Here is an 18,732-nt window from a genome sequence, read left to right as displayed (position 1 = left end):
TGGCCTAGCAGCTAAAGTCCTCACCTTGAACGCACCAGGATCCCATATGGGTGCTGGTTCTAATCCTGGCAGCTCCACTACCCATCCAGCTCCCTGCTTGTGGCCTGGGAAAGCAGTCGAGGATAGCCCAAAGCTTTGGGACCCTGCACCCATGTGGGATACCCGGAAGAGGCTCCTGGTTCCTGGCTTCGGATTGGCATAGCATTGGCCGTTGTGCTCACTCGGGAGTGAGTCATCGAACGAAAGATCTTCCTCTCTGTCTCTCCTCCTCTCTGTATATCTGACTTTCCAAAAAATAAATGAATAAATCTTAAAAAAAATAAATAAAATGAGAATTAGCAAGTTTTACATCAAATTCAATTCCTAGTTCACCATTTTGTTTGTGAATTCTCCTTGGGAGTTTGCAAAGCCAGTGTTAGAGAGTCGTGCCCAAATCCCAGCAGTGCCACTTACTAGTTCAGAAGCCATTTGATTTCACCTCTCTGCAATTCAGCATAATTGGAATGTGTTTTCTGACATATTGGTAAAATTCAAAGAGTTAATATGCATAGAGTACTGGGGGCAGAACCTGACCCAGTATGTGTGCTACAAACATATTAGGATTTGCTGCAAAGGAAGAGAAGGTGTGTTTGGGTGCCTACAACATGTAAACATGTCTTTTAGAATCTTCTTTTTCTAAAGAAAGTTCTGTACTGTCTGAATCTGAGACAACAAAGTGTTAAGTTTTTTTTCCAAAGACCTGTGAGTCCTTGTAATGCTGATTCACCCTTATCTCTTAGCATCTTCACTCTCAACCTCTTCCTTCTCTTTTCCTACAGGGTTCCTTCCCGGTGCCTTTTGTAATTGTGAGTTTCTTTGTCCATTCACCATTCTGAAGATCAGCACTGTTTTCCTGTCTCTACTGTCTTCTTACATTTTTAGTCATTATTTTTAAATATTAAAAGGCTTAAAAAAGAATTTTTTTCTTTATAGATCTACTATCTAATTTTCTTCTCAGAACTTTCCCAGTGAGCTTCCAGATGTCTTCATCCTTCCCTCCTTTGCATCACCACATTCGTTGGCTCTGCCCTCGGAATGTCTCTTCCTTAGCTTCCTTTGCTCTCAGTCCCTCATACCTGGAATCTTACATCATCATCCCATTTGGACTCCATTCACTTTCTTCTTCATCTGAATTCATTTTGCATTAGTCTATCCAATCAGTCAGAAGCTGTGACTGAGCTGTGACAGGTACTGTGCCAAGTGCTCAACATACAAAATGATTCTACAAGTCCTTTGACTACAGTAGCAGAAAAGACAGATACACGGGTGCTTCCAAGGCCTGTACAGTGATTGCCCTGAGCACTTACAGCATGGGATGCCAAGTGTATGGGGAATCCAGAAGCAATGGGATAGTTAAGTGGGATGACATTTAACCTGCTTCCCATATAGCTGCTGCCAATTGAATGAGTGTTTTGAGAGAAGGGTTTACCAAGGGAGACAGGAATCAAAAGGGAATACTAGGAAGACACAGAAGTAACATTCTCCAACTTAACTCTGCTAACAGCACCAATCATACATTAGTAGATAATGTATAGTCAGATATTGACACATTTATCTGCTAACAAAGACACTTGTTACCTGATATCCTGAATGCTTAGTTGTCTAGAAAATAAGCTGGACCTCAAAAAATGTTTGTTGAATAACTAAGTACATGAACAGGTATATTACAGAACTGGCTGGGATTTGGGGCATAGTGGAAGCATGGGAAATGGTTGGGGGTGAAAAGGGGAATCCCTCTGCCTGTGGAACCATACCATAAAAAGTAATTTTTAAAAATAGGTAAGGAAATGACATCTCCTTAAGTACAACTCAATTTCTTTCTACAACTCAAAAATTTCCAGTGATTTGCCTGTATAAAAGTACTTAAATTTGGTATGAATTACATTTTGAACTGTATAATCTTTGTAGTGCAATGCTGGTTCTGTGTGTTATAGGATGCTTAGAAGCATCCCTGGCCCCTACTCACTGGATTCCAGTTGAATCCTCCAGATGTGAAAAACCAAAAATGTCTGCAAACTTTGCCAAATGTCCTCAAGTTCTCTAAAATTACCCTTCATTGAGAACCACAGTTATAAATGAATAGTTCTTTAGAATTGCAGCACTTGGAATGAATCTGGTTTTATTCAGTTACTCTGTAACAGCAAGATACTGTTTAAATCTCACCTTTAGGATATTTACTGACATTAAAAATGCTTCTTATTTTGGGGACTGGTGTTGTGGTAGAGAGCTAATACCAGATCGAGTTCTCTACTGCTATGCCCAGAAAAGCCAAAAATGGCTCAAGTGCTGTGCATGAGACCCAGAAGAAACTCCAGGATCCTTGTTTCAGCATGGTTTATCCCTGGGCATTGTGTCCACTGGGGCATGGAGCAGAAGATGTAAGGGCTCTATCTCTATTACTATCCCTACCATTATCTCTTTCTATATCTCTCCTTCTCACGGTAACTCTGCTGTTCAAATAAATAATCATTTAAAAACTACTTCTCCTATTTCATAAAGTAAATACTCTAAATAGCATAAAATAAATATTCCCAAATAATATTATGTTGATTTATATTGATTCTGAAAGCTTTTTTGTTAAAACATTTTACAGGCACAGTCAACGAGAGAATGAACAAAGAACTATTGCAGCTGTATCTGCAGATGGCATAAACATCACACTGACTAAAGCACTGAATTATACACATTTAGGAGTGACTGTCACACTCAGTGATGGAACTCTGTTTGAAGCAAGGGCAGAAGTTGGAATTCTTACAAGAAATATTTTAGTAAGAGGATCTGATAATGTAGAGTGGAATGACACAATTCCAGCATGTCCTGATGGATTTGACACAGGTAATGTTGGCATGTGGCTGGCATAATCATGCTATAAATAGCAAGTTCTAATTGGCTTATATTAAAATACTTTCTTTATTTTTTTCCCCTATTTTATTGTTTATTTCTACATCAGATCCTTTTGGGTGGATATTTTAATTTTTCATCTTTTTATTAAAACATTTCAGGTACAAAGAAGGATTAAGTGAGCATACAAATATTTAAAAATTTTTAACTTTCTAAATACACACTACATTAATATCATTAAATGAGAGAGACTTTGAAATGTTGGTACGGTTTATGAGTAATATTGTGAAAATATTTGCAAATAATAAATTGTAGCATTCCACAGTTATGAAGCAATTATAGTTCACCACAGTGTAATATATACTGCATGAAGTACCAGAGAAGAGGAGCTTGTAACATAAAGATAATGAAAAGGAAATTCTAAATACCCCATTTAATCCCTTTTACACATATATATAACACAACAATATATATATATGTATATGTGTTGAAATATTATGGTTTACTCCATAGAAATATACAATTATTACAATTAAATACAAAAATTAAAAGTATTATAAGTTGTGCTTAAATACCCTTTCTTCAGTGGAAGTAGAAGACAAACTTCTGTGGATTTGATGTCAGATGACTCAGGTTCTAATTTCAGTTCACCTGCAAAATGCCTTACAACACTTCCTTTCTTACTCTCTAGACAAAATGACATGGATACAAATAATTATGTTCTATTATGAAACTGAAATTATGTGTGAATAAACACAGTAAGGTACAAGAGAGGTTTAATTATGACATTTTTATGATGCTTTAAAAATATTTTTGAAGGTGAATTTGCCACACAGACATGTCTCCAGGGAAAGTTTGGAGAAGAAATGGGAAGTGACCAGTTTGGAGGCTGCATTATGTTTCATTCTCCTGTACCTAGTGCTGACCTCGTAACTGGGAGAATAGAGTATGTAGAGGTAAGCGGTAGCGTTATTATGTCAGAGCAGTCTACTCAAAGTTGTCCTTATAATGAATGGGGAAACTCTTGCTATTATTCCAAATGCTATTTATAATCTGGTGGAGGAGACAGATAAGCAGATACTTTATTTTGATTTTTATTTATTACCCATGTATATGAAAGGTAGAGAATTCTTCCATTTGTGGTTCACTCTTCAACTGTCTGCAAAGCTAGAAATCTGAACTCAAACCAGATCTCCCACATGAGAGACAGAGACACATCAGCTGTGTTCCAGATGTGCATTAGCAGGCAGCTGAGGCAGCAGTGGAGGTGGCACTGAACCCAGGCACTCCAGTGTGGAATGCAGGCATCCAGGGCAGCATCTTTATGGATGCACTAAACTTCCACTCTAACAGATTATTTTAATACAACCAAGTATTTATCCATTGGATTATACAAAAATGTAATCAGGCTTTCTAAACTTCAGTTTCTTCAACTGTGAAATGAAGTTAATGGTAAGTGGCTACTTCATGAGTACTATGATAAAACCGTGATGATGCATATAAAACATTTAGTAGAATACCTATGAATGACAGGCATTCAAGAAATGTTCTTTAGGTAAGACTCAAAGCACAGAATAGCGTTTTAAGAGGGTTTATTTTGTATAGCACAAGATTTAGTAACAGACCTCGATGGAAAGTAGAAGAATGAGAGGTGGCTTTATTTGCAATCATTTTACTATGCATATTTTAATAACAAATATGATCCATTATATATTACATAAAACAGGACAAATTGTGAGTCAAAGAGCACTCAAATAATAAATATGAATAATACAGAAGATATAAGTGTAGTAATGATACAAAAGTGGAGATTATTTTAAAACAAGAAAATATGAACCATGCAAACACTGGATCTATGTGGATCACTAAATGGCTGCTTTCTGGGCTTGACAGATACACCATGCGGGCCAGGCTTTCCGTTTGGGCCGATATCCAATACATTGGCACCTGCTTGGAGATTTGCATTTTAAATCCTATGTAAGAGGCTGTGCTATTCACCAGACCTACAACAGAGCTATCACCATCCATAACACACATCACCTTCTGGTTGAGAGGAATATTATATACGATATCAAGGGAGGAGCATTTTTTATTGAAGATGGTATTGAACATGGCAATATCCTTCAATATAACTTGGCAATATTTGTGCAACAAAGCACTGCTCTTCTGAATGATGATGTGACCCCTGCTGCATTTTGGGTCACCAACCCCAACAATACCATAAGACACAATGCAGCTGCTGGTGGCACTCACTTTGGCTTTTGGTATCGAATGAACAACCACCCCGATGGGCCATCCTATGACCAAAATATCTGCCAAAAGAGAGTTCCTTTGGGAGAATTCTTTAACAATACTGTTCATTCTCAAGGATGGTTTGGGATATGGATCTTTGAAGAATATTTCCCGATGCAAACAGGATCTTGTACTTCTACAGTGCCAGCACCTGCAGTATTTGATTCACTAACCACTTGGAATTGTCAGAAGGGAGCAGAATGGGTCAATGGAGGTGCTCTTCAGTTCCATAACTTTGTGATGGTAAATAACTATGAGGCTGGAATTGAAACCAAGAGAATCCTGGCTCCCTATGTTGGAGGGTGGGGTGAAACCCATGGAGCGATGATTAAAAATGCCAAAATCGTTGGTCACCTTGATGAACTAGGAATGGGATCTGCATTTTGCACAACAAAAGGACTGGTTCTCCCATTTAGTGAAGGTTTGACTGTATCTTCAGTACACTTCATGAATTTTGACCGCCCCAACTGTGTAGCTTTGGGGGTGACATCTATCATAGGTGTTTGTAACGAAAGATGTGGAGGTTGGAGTGCAAAATTTGTTGATATCCAGTATTCTCACACACCCAACAAAGCTGGCTTTCGCTGGGAACATGAAGTGGTATTGATGGATCTGGATGGTTCACTTACAGGTAATGTTCTTTTTCTATATCCTTGTGATAAAACACTTGAAACAAGCTTACATTAACACAGGGTTGAATTGGTAAAGTATACCCACGTTCATAATAGATCTTACCCTGTACCAAACACAATTATTTTCTGGAAGAGACCCAAACTGTCAGAGACAGCTCCAAATATGTCTTCTTGTGCTTGCATTTACACTTTGATTTTGATTCACAAACAGATTTTAACAAATATTTATAGAAACACTCATCATACTGGAAGACTGTTCAGTTTCCAGACGCCTCCATCTTATGCTCAGTTAATTGCACAGGTAAAAAGTTGATTACACGAATTCTCCAGCCATACCCCATAATCATACAAATCCCATGCTTATTTACATAAGTACCATAGACAGATTGGATATACCTTGTTAAAATATTTTGGAAAGAAGGAATAAGTGACAAGCCTGTTATTAACCCATTACTTTCCAATCTAAAGTCGAAATTCATTCCAATAATATATTCACTCTAGAACAAAATTCAGTACAGATTACAGGTCAGTGTTTCTTTATTTTAAATTCAGAATATATCACTTCTAATCCTATTCTGATTGTGGCTTTCTTAAGGAAGATGTTTTGATATATAAAATTTTGTGCAATTTGTATACATTTATTTAACTCTGATCCTTAAATGTTAGTTGGCAGTTCACTGGTAGAGAGTACAGGTTCTACTGTCAGACTACTGGAATTGAAATCCTTTTATGTTCTTAATCAAACTGCTTATTCCACCTCCCATTTGCTACTGTGACTCTTGTGGAGCCTTCTGATCTATGCACACTAAGGATATTTCCACAGTAAAGACCCTTACAGAGGAATCCCCCTAAAAGCTTCTGTATGGAGTCCATTACCCAACACAAACAAAAGAACTTTGGCAAAACTTTTAGCTTGCATTGGTGGCAATACAAATATGCATTCTGTCAGTGCATTTTGAAGTGTTTCCTCTGTTTTCTAACATGAAATAGGAAGTATTCTTTTTGTGTCTCTTTCCCAGGGCACATGGGGTATTCAGTCATTCCACACAGTCCTTTGCTGGACCCTTCTCATTGCTCTCAAGAAGCCGAGTGGAGCATTGGTTTCCCTGGATCTGTGTGTGACACCTCAGTCAGCTTCCACCGTTTGGCTTTCAACAAACCTGCCCCAGCATCTCTACTTGAAAAGGATGTTGTTCTCTCAGACTCTTTTGGTAAGTGGAATATAAAACTCTAAACTACTGATTTAAATACACTTTTCTGTACTTTTGTTTTCATCTTCTGCTGGTATTTGATGTTTCAAGCATCACAGAAAGCATAATTTATTTTTTACCAATGTGGGCAAGAAAGAAACACAAGCAAAGTGGGTATTTCAGGAACACTGAACAAATGTATAAACTTAATTTGATATTTTTCTGATCATGGTACCTCCAGACAGTAATATGACAGCGATTTTGAAAAAGTTGCTATATTCCTTAGAACTATATAGTCAATGTAAACCAGTGAGCTTTCCCTGAAGACCAAAGTTTTTGATTATCCTTGCTGAATAAGATGGGATAAAGGGAGCAGTTACTAAGTCAGTAGCTTAACAGGTGTCAGAGACTGTTGGTTTTCTAATTTGTTCCCATAGAAATATTACCACTAGACCACCAGATCTGCTTGTCATCATCACCTGACTAGGTGGCATTAATTTACTGACATTGTTCATGATTATTCTTGCATTCGCACCAAGCAAGCAAGTGGCATGGAGACAAGAATTCTAATGCTCTTACCTCACCAGTCTTCACTGTGATACTAATCTGTAAATCCTCCCCTCAAGTATTAGGAATTACTTTTAGTTTTTTTGTTGTTTGTTTTTTTTTTTTTTTTTTGGTAAGGAGGTGGGAAAGTACAATTCCAGGAGTGTGTGCTTAGTTCTTCCCATCAGATTTACCTGTATTCCTTTGGTCAAAGAACCAATACAGGAATTGCTGCAGTTGTTGTGTGTACCTATTCCTGCATACCTGACTTAGCCTATCCTAATTGATTCAGATTGACTGATTCCTCAATCAGTTTATCATTAACTATCATTCCATCCATCCATCATCCAAATGTTTACCAATCCATAATATTATTAGTTAAAAGTATGTATTTAAAATTAATCACTGTCATATACATGATTCGGATAGAAAGCAGAATTTGGAAAAGAATAAAGATTTGCTAGATAAATTTTTATATCATCATCAGTATAGTTCTTTGTATTTTCCTGGTAAATCTAAGTAACTTCTTCATGGCTGTGTGCAAAACTGGAATCATCAAGGTTTAATCTAAACATATAGGGTAGACCACTACAGGTTAGGACCACTAATGATGCATGCGTCCCATATCGGAGAACTTAGATATTAGCTCTGCTTTTGATTCCAGCTGCTGCTAACATATACCCCGAGATACAGCAGGTGATGGCCCACGTACTTGGGGCTCTCCAATAACATGAGAGATTCAGACTGAGTTCCACGTTTCTGGCTTTAGCCTGGCCCTGCCCTGGCTGTTAACAGCACTGGGGAAATGTACCAGAGGATAGAAGATGTCTGGTTTTGTGTCTCTGCCTTTCTGCTTTTCAAATAAATTTTAAAATAATAATTAAAAATATGCACATGTATGGAAATATAATAAATCTAGAAATAGATTAACTTATAATAAAAATCATCAATATATAGGAAGAGATTTGATCAACAAAACTAAGCTCACTTATTCTTTCTCTCGTAGTGTCAATATTTATCAGTTATTTTAGATACATTGTAAATACATCCATAATGTTCTATAAAACACTCTTTGGATGCATGTATGAGATTAGCCTTGTTGTGAAAAAGCTGCTTAGGTTACCATTGTCCTATGTGAGAAAGTCTTGGTTTGATACCCAGCTCTGGATCCTGATTTCCACTTCCTGCTAATGCACACCTTGCATGATGCTGCCAACACTCTGCTCAAGTAATTGGGTTGCTGGCACACGTGTTCTTGGAGATTCGGATTGAATTCCCAGCCTCCTACCTTTGGCGCTGGCCCAGCTGCGGCTGTTCCAGGTATTTGGAGAGAGAACTAGCACATGGGAAAATTCTCTCTCTCAAATAAATGAAAATTTTAAGACACTGTCAGTGTTTCTTAATGTCCTCATTTAATGATATTTACAAGGTAAACACTTGCAGTTTTAAGTTAAAACATAGCATCTCAACATGAAGCATTTAAAATTTGGAAAAAAGGATTATTATTATACCAGCCACATGTTAGTTGCTAAACTTGCCTGTGCCAAATCTTTTACAGCACTGGAATTTTGTCATTACACCCTACATTATTAGATTATCTTCTTAAGATGCTTATTATAAAAGCTCCAAGTTCTGCCCCTGGTTCATATCGGGTTCTATACCTATTCACTCTATGCACTCTGAAACTGGAGAAGTAAACATAAAGCCAACATAGGACTCACTGTGAGAAGGAGCAAGGACTCAACTGATCACATACCTTCATTGGCCACTGTTCCCTCTGGTAGGCCAGGATATCAGGGTAGCTTTTAGGAACTCTGAGGATTTTAATAACTGAAAGGGTCTGGATGTTTTCATTTCCTTGTTATGTAATAATCAATGAGTGACCATAGGTTTCTCCCACATAGTAGAAGAGCTCCTGTTCTGTGAATTTAATTGGATCTGGAAAACAGATTTGAAATATTGAATCTCAACTTCAGTAATTTCAGTTGAATTTCTGTCCCCAAGAACACATATCATTAAAAAAATATCCTGTATATTCTAACCATTGTTCTAGAGTATTACTCATCTATTTCACTTTTTGAATTCAAGATCTATCAGCTACCACCATAAATACCTATGGGTTAGAATACTTGCTTTGGCTAGGGGACTGTACTAAGTAAACATATGTTTATGTTTGTGCCTAATGATTAAGTGCTGGCTCCTGCCACTTTTGAATCACATCATTCCTCCTGCTATCAGAGGAGCTAATTCTGCTACAGAATCCTTCACTAGCATTTCTTCCAGAGAACAGTCACCACAGAGCTCTTCAAAGGGTTATCAAGAGAAAGACATATTGCCTTGGTTAATCCCAAAAAAGTGAAGCTTAAGGACTGTTATGTGAACTCAGAGATTGAGCAAACTATATGAAGGAGGCTGCCAGAGAGAAGAGGTGGCCTTTGGTAGAGATGCAAAAACCCGACAACAACAACAACAAAAAATACTTCTCCCGAGAAGAAAAGTGAGGGAATATATACCTCCTCCCTTCTCCCCTCTTTCTGTGCCCCCACTGTCCAGAAGGCAGAAGGTAAGGGAGGAGACTGGAGAATTATGGAGAGTGTGTCTTTAGGAGAAGCACAAAGTATGTGGCACCACCTATGTAGTTTATTATGAGGGCATATGACATTCTTACCAGTACCCTCATCCCCAGCCAAGGATCCAAAGGGCAATGTATCTATGATCCTGTGGCTTAAGGATACAGATGCAGGACCACAACTTGTGATAGAAGATATTCAGAATGAAGCAATGTTATTTAAATTATTAGAGGCTATGTTGTAAGAAATAATATTTTAAGCAGACTATCTATGAATGTTATCTTACAAATAAAAAACTGGTATGCTAGAACAAAAAGACTTCAAAATATCAAAGCCAATGAAGTTACTTTATTTGATTATAAAATATTTTAGAGTTTCCAGTTAGTACATCATAAAAGAGTTTCTTATAAGAAGACTTTTTATCATTTCTTTATGGGATAACTGTGAGTAGTGTGTCATTAGGAGTTCATAAAACATATGTTAAAGAAAACTTAAGGAGGACTCAGTGGCATGCAACAGGATGAAGTATATGTGCCTTTAACTATACATTCTTTATGCAGTAATAGTTAAACATCTTGTATCTTTTGTTGCTGTTAATGTTTGTGGAGATGATGCATTTAGGGAGCAGACTTGTAATTTGACTTTTTTGATTAAAATTCTTGCTATTTCTGAATTTCTGCAATGTCTTATATAGTCCATGCCCTTTGACTTATTTCACTCAAGAATTAAGGTTCAGGGCCCGGCGCGGTGGCGCAAGTGGTTAAAGGTCCTCGCCTTGCACGCCCGGGATCCCATATGGGCGCCGGTTCTAATCCCGGCAGCCCCGCTTCCCTTCCAGCTCCCTGCCCGTGGCCCGGGAAGGCAGTCGAGGACGGCCCAAAGCTTTGGGAACCTGCACCCGTGTGGGAGACCCGGAAGAGGCTCCTGGCTTCGGATCGGCATAGTATCGGCCCGTTGCGCTCACTTGGGGAGTGAATCATCGGACGGAAGATCTTCCTTTCTGTCTCTCCTCTATGTATATCCGCCTTTCCAATGAAAAATAATAAAAATAAATCTTTAAAAAAAAAAAGAATTAAGGTTCATATTTAGTTACTTAACTGTGAATACCCAACAAGGTAAAATTTCTAAACTCATTTTCCTAACATTCATAAAACTTAACACAGAAAATGATAAATAGTAGAAACTTTGCAGGAATGGAAACAGATGGAATTACTTGCAATACTAAGATGACTGTGAACTAAACATTGCACCAGGCACTTTGCTTTTTAACGCAACATAAAATAACAAACATCACAGAAACTTAAATTCAAATATTTTTTGTCTTCTCTTCATTAAAACCAAGATTATTTACTAGTAGAAACTGGCTTATCTCTATAAGTACACTAAGTGAATCAAAACTTTACATAGTATACTAGACCAGTGTGAAATAAGGTTTGACGTACTTTTACATATTATATTGTTATCACAACATCTCACATAGATCTCTGTCTGGTCTTATGTTTAAAGTTATACCTGATGGGAAAGTAGAGATATTTTTAATCATCCTACTTTTAAAAAGAGATGTATTTTTTTGGACACCTGTGGGCCTCATGTGAGCTAGATAAGGGAAGGGCCACGGTGGGCTGACTGTTCCGACTGGTGCAAGCAAAAATTAGAGTGGATGAGGGTTGGTTGGGCTTAGCCGCAGCATCAGCTGGTAGAGGCTGGCAGTGGGAGCTAATTCTGTCAAGTCAAATGCCAGAACCACCTGGAGAGTGCATAATCTGGGAGTGTGTGTGGCCTAGAAGGGAAATAGTGGGCACCTCCCTCGAGGTTACCACTCTCACTGGACAGCACAAAAACCAGGACAGGGGCAGGGGTGGCTAGACAGAAAGACACCTGCCAGTAGGTGTATGGGCTGGACAGTAGGTTGGTTGGGTTGAACTAGGCTTCAAGTGGGCAGGATCGAGTTGGACTACAACACCTGTTGGTTCATGAGGAAGACAGCGCTGGAAACAGAACAGACCTAGCAATCATAATGACCAGAATGTGCATAAGCTGATTGGTGTGAGGGACGGTGTTGGACTCTGTACTAGCAAACCCATGCAAGAATCAGGTCTGGAATCATCTCAGATGAAGTTTCTTTGGAGATCCCTCCAACTGAACTGCTGATCTTAGAACCCCAACCATGAAGAGACTGTCAGCCAGTGGACTCTGAATAGGTTTCATTGCGATTGAACTGCGAGACTGGCAGCAATCCAGAACTGATGAACTATCAAAACTGTTTGAGCAGGACCCTCGGAGCGCGCCTCCCACTGGGGATATGGGATGGGTGGGAGGTTGGATGGGGCTTTTCCCTTTGTTTCTCCCCTAACCCCAGGTACAGGGAAAAATGATAATATTAGTGTGGAAACAATGATATTACCCACTTTCACCCTGTAGCCCTTGACCCTTTTTACCCTAATCAACTAAGTAAGATTATTAAAAAACAATTTAAAAGAAAGAAATGTATTTATTTGAAAGGTAGAGCTACAGCGAGAGGAAAGACAGAGGGAGAGATCTTCCATCCACTAGTTCAGTTCACAAATGGCCACATTGGCCAGGACCATGCCAGATCAAAGGCAGAACTTAAAATCCTCTTCTGGGTCTCCCACATGGGTGCAGGGGGCCAAAGACTTGGGCCATCTTCTATGCCTTTCCCAAGCACATTAGCAGGGAGCTAGATTGGAGGTAGGTAGAGCAGCTGGGACTCAAACTCAGTGCTCATAAAGAAATGTTTGTACTACAAGTGGTGGCTTTGTTCACTATGCCACAGTGCCAGACTAGTTTATCCTACTTTCAAAATCTGCTTCAAATAATTTGTTTGCAGACTAAGATACTTACAATCAGCATACTCAGGGGCTGACTCAGTGGCCCAGTAGGCTAGTTCTCCACCTGCAAGCCAGTCTCCCATATGGACAACAGTTTGTGTTCAAATTGCTCTACCTCTGATTATTCTCCCAGCTGACGTGCCTACGGAAACAGTGGGAAGTGATCCAGGTCTCTGGATCCCTGTACCCATGTAGGAGACCCAAAAGGAGTTCCTGGCTCCTGGCTCCTGGCTCCTGGCTTTAGACTGGTCCAGCCCCGGTCATTGCAGTCATTTGAGAAGTAAACCAGTGGACAGATTTCTCTAACTCTGCATTTTAAATAAAAACAAACCAATTTTAAAAAATGAGTATGCAGTGGAAAAAATGAAGAAAAACAACTCAAAAAGAAAACAAAAAACAGTTTTATTTATGAAATTAGGATAGCAACACTTCAGAGGAGTTTGGCTCTCCCAATGGTAGCAACAAATCTGAGGGGTTTTAGAAGATATTACTCAGCTCTTTTCTAAGTTACCTATTGCTCCACGACTGCTATTCCAAACTGAAAAGCTTCAGCCCATAGTCCTTTGTCTTCATCATGAATCTGAGGCAGGGTTGGGTGGGGAGACTGGGCCCTGCTAGGAGGCTCTGCTTTCAGGAGACGACCCAGTGAGCTTTGCTCCTTGCTGTCGGAGTGACAAGCACTTCACAGTTGTTCCTGGCCTTTTGTAAAGAGAGAAGTGTTGTCCGGTAATGGCTCTTACATATGGACTTATTAAATCCACCTTCTTCATGAAAGAGGTTCACAAAGTCTGAAGATTCCCATTTCCAAACTAACATCAGATCTGCTAATGTGCCAAGGACCCGACAAAATCCCCAACAGCCAACATGTCAAGGGGAATCCACCCTGCCTTCAAGGAGGGAAGAAGGGTGGATACTTTTTGAGTAATAATCCCCAGTCTCATAGTTCTCACTCTTTTTAGGGTATAGGATCCTGCAAGAATTTACTACCTCTACTCATGACTCTTTAACACTAACTCATTAGCTAAGAATGAATGCATGAATCTGTTTCTCTTTGATGGCGAAGGGGGAAAATGGCCACGTTATCCAAACATAATGAATGTCAGTTTATTTTATGGTCTTGCTTTTAGCCTGTTTCTCCCAAATTCTTAAAGTAAGAAGTTGTTCACTTAGTGTGAAATCCAGTCAGAGCCCAGAGAGGGGGAAGGAAGGGAAATATAGAGAAACTTAAAGGCTGATTTTTTTTCCCAACTCTTTCACTATAGTTAATAGAGATGCTCTCAGGACCAAAGCTTTACAAAATTATATAATTTTTCCCATAATGGATAGTTCAGGTCCTGTTTTCACAAAATTTAGATGATGTGACCCATTTAATAGACCCTGTTGCAGCCTCAGTTCTTAGGAATCCTCTATATCAAAAATTGATGAAATTCAAATGAAATAATTTGCTACTCAGGGTAAGACTCTATTATACAGATTTTTGTTAGCTCTTGGGAGACTCATAAGGAATTAGAATTTAACTTTGTGTCACCTGAAATTCAGGGACTCTAAGTGATTAACTTCTTGAAAGACCAGAAATGGAACCATGTTTAATTCATAAGAATTGTCTTGATATATTTAAGCACTTTTGTCCTAGTGGTAATCATCATGATGTTGCAATTGCTTTTCCCTAAGAAAGTAAAGTTCTAACTTATGAGCACTTTACTCTCCAGCTAAATGATATGTTATATATTTGGGCCCCTTAGTTACACAAAAACATTTAGAACAGTGTCATTTCACTTAGGGTAAGGAAGTTCTATACTGACCTCTTTTGAGACTTCCATTAGACTACTCCTTTACATTTCACCTGTGAGTATAAGAAGGGAAATGGGCATTTGGCAGAGGGAACGCGAAGCTGTTTAGGACACCTGCCACAGCACAGAGCCTGGCTTCAGGTCCCAGCTTCACTCCTATTCCAGGTTACTGCTCCCATGTACCCTGGAAGTGACAGATAGCTCACAGACTTTGAGGGCTTTTGGTGTGGGGGCGGGGAGTGAATCAGATGATGAGATCTCTCTACCCTTCTTTCCCTCAAAATATGCAAAAAGGTATAATCAAAGTTCTTTTAGACAAAAAAAAAGAAAACCTTTCTCCAGTTAGAGATTACTAATGCTTCTTTTGTTTTCTCCTATAGGCACAAGCATTGTTCCCTTTCAGAAGAAACGACTGACTCACATGTCTGGATGGATGGCTCTGATTCCAAATGCAAATCACATTAACTGGTATTTTAAAGATGTAGATCACATAAGCAACATATCATATACATCAACATTCTATGGATTTAAGGTAAACAATGAGTATAAGAATTAATTTTCTATTACTATAATTGTATATTATTCAAGCATTTTATACTGTCATTTTTACTCATAGCCCATTGTTAGGCTCCAAATGCCCTGGTCTCACAAAGCAATTTATTAAAGTGCTATACATATTTCTTGATCTTTATAAATCTAAGCAAACCACAAAAAGTCTTGTTAGAGAATCAGAAATAAGCAGTTTTGTACCACCTTTCCATAATGCCAAACCTGTGCCCCTGCCATTATTAGCATTTGTCAAGCATCAGGTAAGGGCTATTACTTGTGTCATGAAATGTATCAGACACTTAGCAAATTATTTTTAAAAGGCAACATGCTAATCTACCTAGCTCTAACACTCTGTGTATATTTCTTTTTTTAACATATTTATTATTTTAAATTATTTTTTATTAATTACATTGCATTATGTGACACAGTGTTATAAGCACTGGGATTACCCCCACCCCTCCCAAAAACCCTCCCCCTGCCATGGTGGATTCCTCCACCTTACTGCATTGCCTTAGTTCAAGTTCAGTTGAGATTCTTTCATTGGAAGAATTTACCAAGCATAAAGTCCAGCAGCTTATTGTCCTGGTAAGTTCAAAGGTTTCTTAGTGAGACCAACTCTGGTCTGAAGGTAGAGCCAGCAGAGTATCATTCCAATCAATTAAAAGCCCCAACATAACATCAACAACAATTTACAACATTATAGTATTAATTCACATGGTATTGATTAACCAATATGTTAATAGGAAAATGCAGGTTCTTAACCACATCCTATGACTTCTTCATAGACATTTCAATTTTGGTTTATATTCAACTGGGTTCTATACACCTTGAAATGGCTATAGATTACTATTCAGGTGTCTCATGTCTATTTTCATTTTAGTATTTAGCTGTTTATAGTGTTGAAGCATGATTTTGCTAAACTTGGTTGTTTTTCGGGTGGTTGAACTGGCTTATAACTCTAACAAGACGTGTCAACAGTTTAGGTACAGAACATTTTTAGGAGGGGTGTGCAGAGAAGGCTTCAATACCCCAGTGAGGAGTAACTAATCTGTGTCCCACCTAGTGAGGTATAAGTGAATCCATGCTGGCCATTTCCTGTCTGATTCTAAGCTTTCCTTGCTGTTGTCTATCTATTCTAGATTTTTTGTTTGGTTATTTGTTTTGAGGGGTTTCTGGAGCAATCCTGATGGTCATTGCCAGAGAGGGTGGAGACCCAGAGCCAGAACTAGGCAAGGACCAGAGAAAGCTCCCCTCCCTAGTCCCGAAGGAAGTTTATTATTCTTCTGTTTCTGTGGACTGCTCAGGGCTCCACATGTTTGCCTAAATTTGAGATGAAAAGATGTCAATCTGGAAAATAGTACCTGTATATTGTAATATTATTGCAATCTCAAACAGCCTGTATCCAATGCAATAAGATAATGCGATGTAATCTATAAATTAACAATTAATTATGATCTACATCAAAGAACTATAAAACCTAAAACACTCTTAATACCCTATGTTATTCCGTAATAGGGAGGGAGTGCAGAGAAATCTTCCATTTCCCTAAAAAGTGTGAGGAAGACGTGAAATATAGCCTATCAGGATCATAATTGGTAACTCATAGACAATAGGCTCAAGTCGGCATTAGACAATAGTAAAGCTACAAAGGCATAAGGGGGGAATCAGGAGCGATCTTGACAGCCTCTTAATAGGAGGTCATGTGCATGGAGCAGGGGAGAGACCCCAGAGTGGAGCAGGTGGACAGGAGGAGGCTCGTATCCCAACCCTGAAGACTCCCAGGACTATCCCTCACCATGGACTATCAATACGAGCAACAAGGACTACATTCCAACTGCCAAGGAGATCATGGGGAATAGGAATTCCTTCGGAGGCCGAGAACTCTGAGGTCTCCCACCCCCATCTGGAACTTCCACAGGGGATGGAAGAAGTCCAAACTCTGCAGTGCAGGAACCAGCGTCATCGGAACGACTCTGTGTATATTTCTTCCAGTTTTCTGTTTAAATAAATTAAATGGGGCAGATAAAGTAGAAGCCTCCTCTGCAGTTGGCTCTGATCTCACTCCCGTCTAACTCAGTTGCTAACCAGATTCCTGAAATGGGTCTTTTTCTTCTCATTCTTGGTTCTTCTAGGACATATTTGTATAGTCAGAAAACCACATCTACCATGGTTTGGTTTTCAAATGTAGAAACAAGCTATTCCCTAAATTCATCCATAGCCAGAGATACTCAATTGTCTTTGTAGCATCTTTATGTGTATGTGTGGTGGGGGGACGGAAAAGTTCTTTCAATGCTTTAGTGTTCAAATAAAAATTATTCCCATCAACATATAATATGTTAATAGCCAAATTATAAATGTAAAATACAAAATTGTAAGTGAAGACTTTAAATTTTAATGTATGTTCTTCTGTTGTACAGAATGCTCACATATAAAATTTGTCATATTTTCCCAAATTTTTATAGGAAGAAGACTATGTTATTATATCACATAACTTTACTCAAAATCCTGATATGTTTAATGTGATTGATATGAGGAATGGCTCTTCAAGTCCCCTGAGCTGGAATACTAGTAAGAACGGAGACTGGCATCTTGAGGCAAACACTAGTACTCTCTATTATTTGGGTATGTATTCACTTGGCAGAAGAAAGGAAAACTTTGTAGCAAACAAATATATAGTATTCTCTATCTAGTAAGATTCAATAAATGTTTGTTAATGATAAACTAAGAAAACAAATCTATACTAAAATAGGCATTATAGGAATGAAGAACTTACATTTGATGCTTGGAAGATAACAACAGGCTTACACTATTTTTGCATAAGTAGAGGAAGTAAAGAGGAAATATATTTTATTTTCATCTTTATTGTTTTTGGAAAATAAAGATGTTCAAGTATATATTTTAATTAAATTCTAACATTCATTTTTTATCAAGATATTTTCAGGATGTGCTTCTTAACGACATATTTTGTCAGAATTTCTTTATTTTGTTTACATTCGAGTCCTTTATTCATTATTTTAACTGACACTGCTTCTGCTTCACTTACAGTATCAGGAAGAAATGACCTTCATCAAAACCAACCTGCTTCTGCGAGCCTGGAGCCTGATGTAAAAGATGTCATCATTAACTTCCAAGCTTACTGCTGTATTCTCCAGGACTGCTTTCCCGTACATCCCCCAACAAGAAAACCGGTGCCAAGGGAGCGACCAGCCACATACAAGTATACAAACCTCTTATAGTTCATGCCCTTCAGAATTGCTTGATGTATCCTTTCTATGCCACATCTAGGTGAGCTAATACTGGGTGACCTGCATACTAGCTGGTAGGTCACAGAGTACTTTCACACTCATTCTGTTTGGCCCTTACAACTACCCTAATGAGAATAGTATAAGTGAAAATTGCTACTTGATTTTTCTACCTTTGCCTATATATATATA

At 38.5% G+C, this 18,732-nt stretch overlaps 1 protein-coding gene across 1 annotated transcript in view; it reads left to right on the top strand.

The window, feature by feature from the left end:
- Positions 1–18,732, top strand: part of PKHD1L1 (PKHD1 like 1) — a 151,442-nt gene that overhangs the window by 83,398 nt on the left and 49,312 nt on the right. Inside the window, exons 47-53 of the mRNA XM_040979402.1 lie at positions 2,633–2,874; positions 3,700–3,836; positions 4,774–5,803; positions 6,824–7,015; positions 15,130–15,281; positions 17,761–17,920; positions 18,344–18,515. Coding sequence (XP_040835336.1) covers positions 2,633–2,874; positions 3,700–3,836; positions 4,774–5,803; positions 6,824–7,015; positions 15,130–15,281; positions 17,761–17,920; positions 18,344–18,515 — 2,085 coding nt within the window. The remainder of the gene's footprint in view (positions 1–2,632; positions 2,875–3,699; positions 3,837–4,773; positions 5,804–6,823; positions 7,016–15,129; positions 15,282–17,760; positions 17,921–18,343; positions 18,516–18,732) is intronic.

This window comes from Ochotona curzoniae, unplaced genomic scaffold (genome assembly GCF_017591425.1).
Source record: "Ochotona curzoniae isolate NIBS_2020 unplaced genomic scaffold, NIBS_Ocur_1.0 contig_3190, whole genome shotgun sequence".
Lineage (NCBI taxonomy): Eukaryota > Metazoa > Chordata > Mammalia > Lagomorpha > Ochotonidae > Ochotona > Ochotona curzoniae.
The sequence above is the reverse complement of the archived record's forward strand: the minus strand, read 5'-3'. Positions and strand labels throughout refer to the sequence as shown.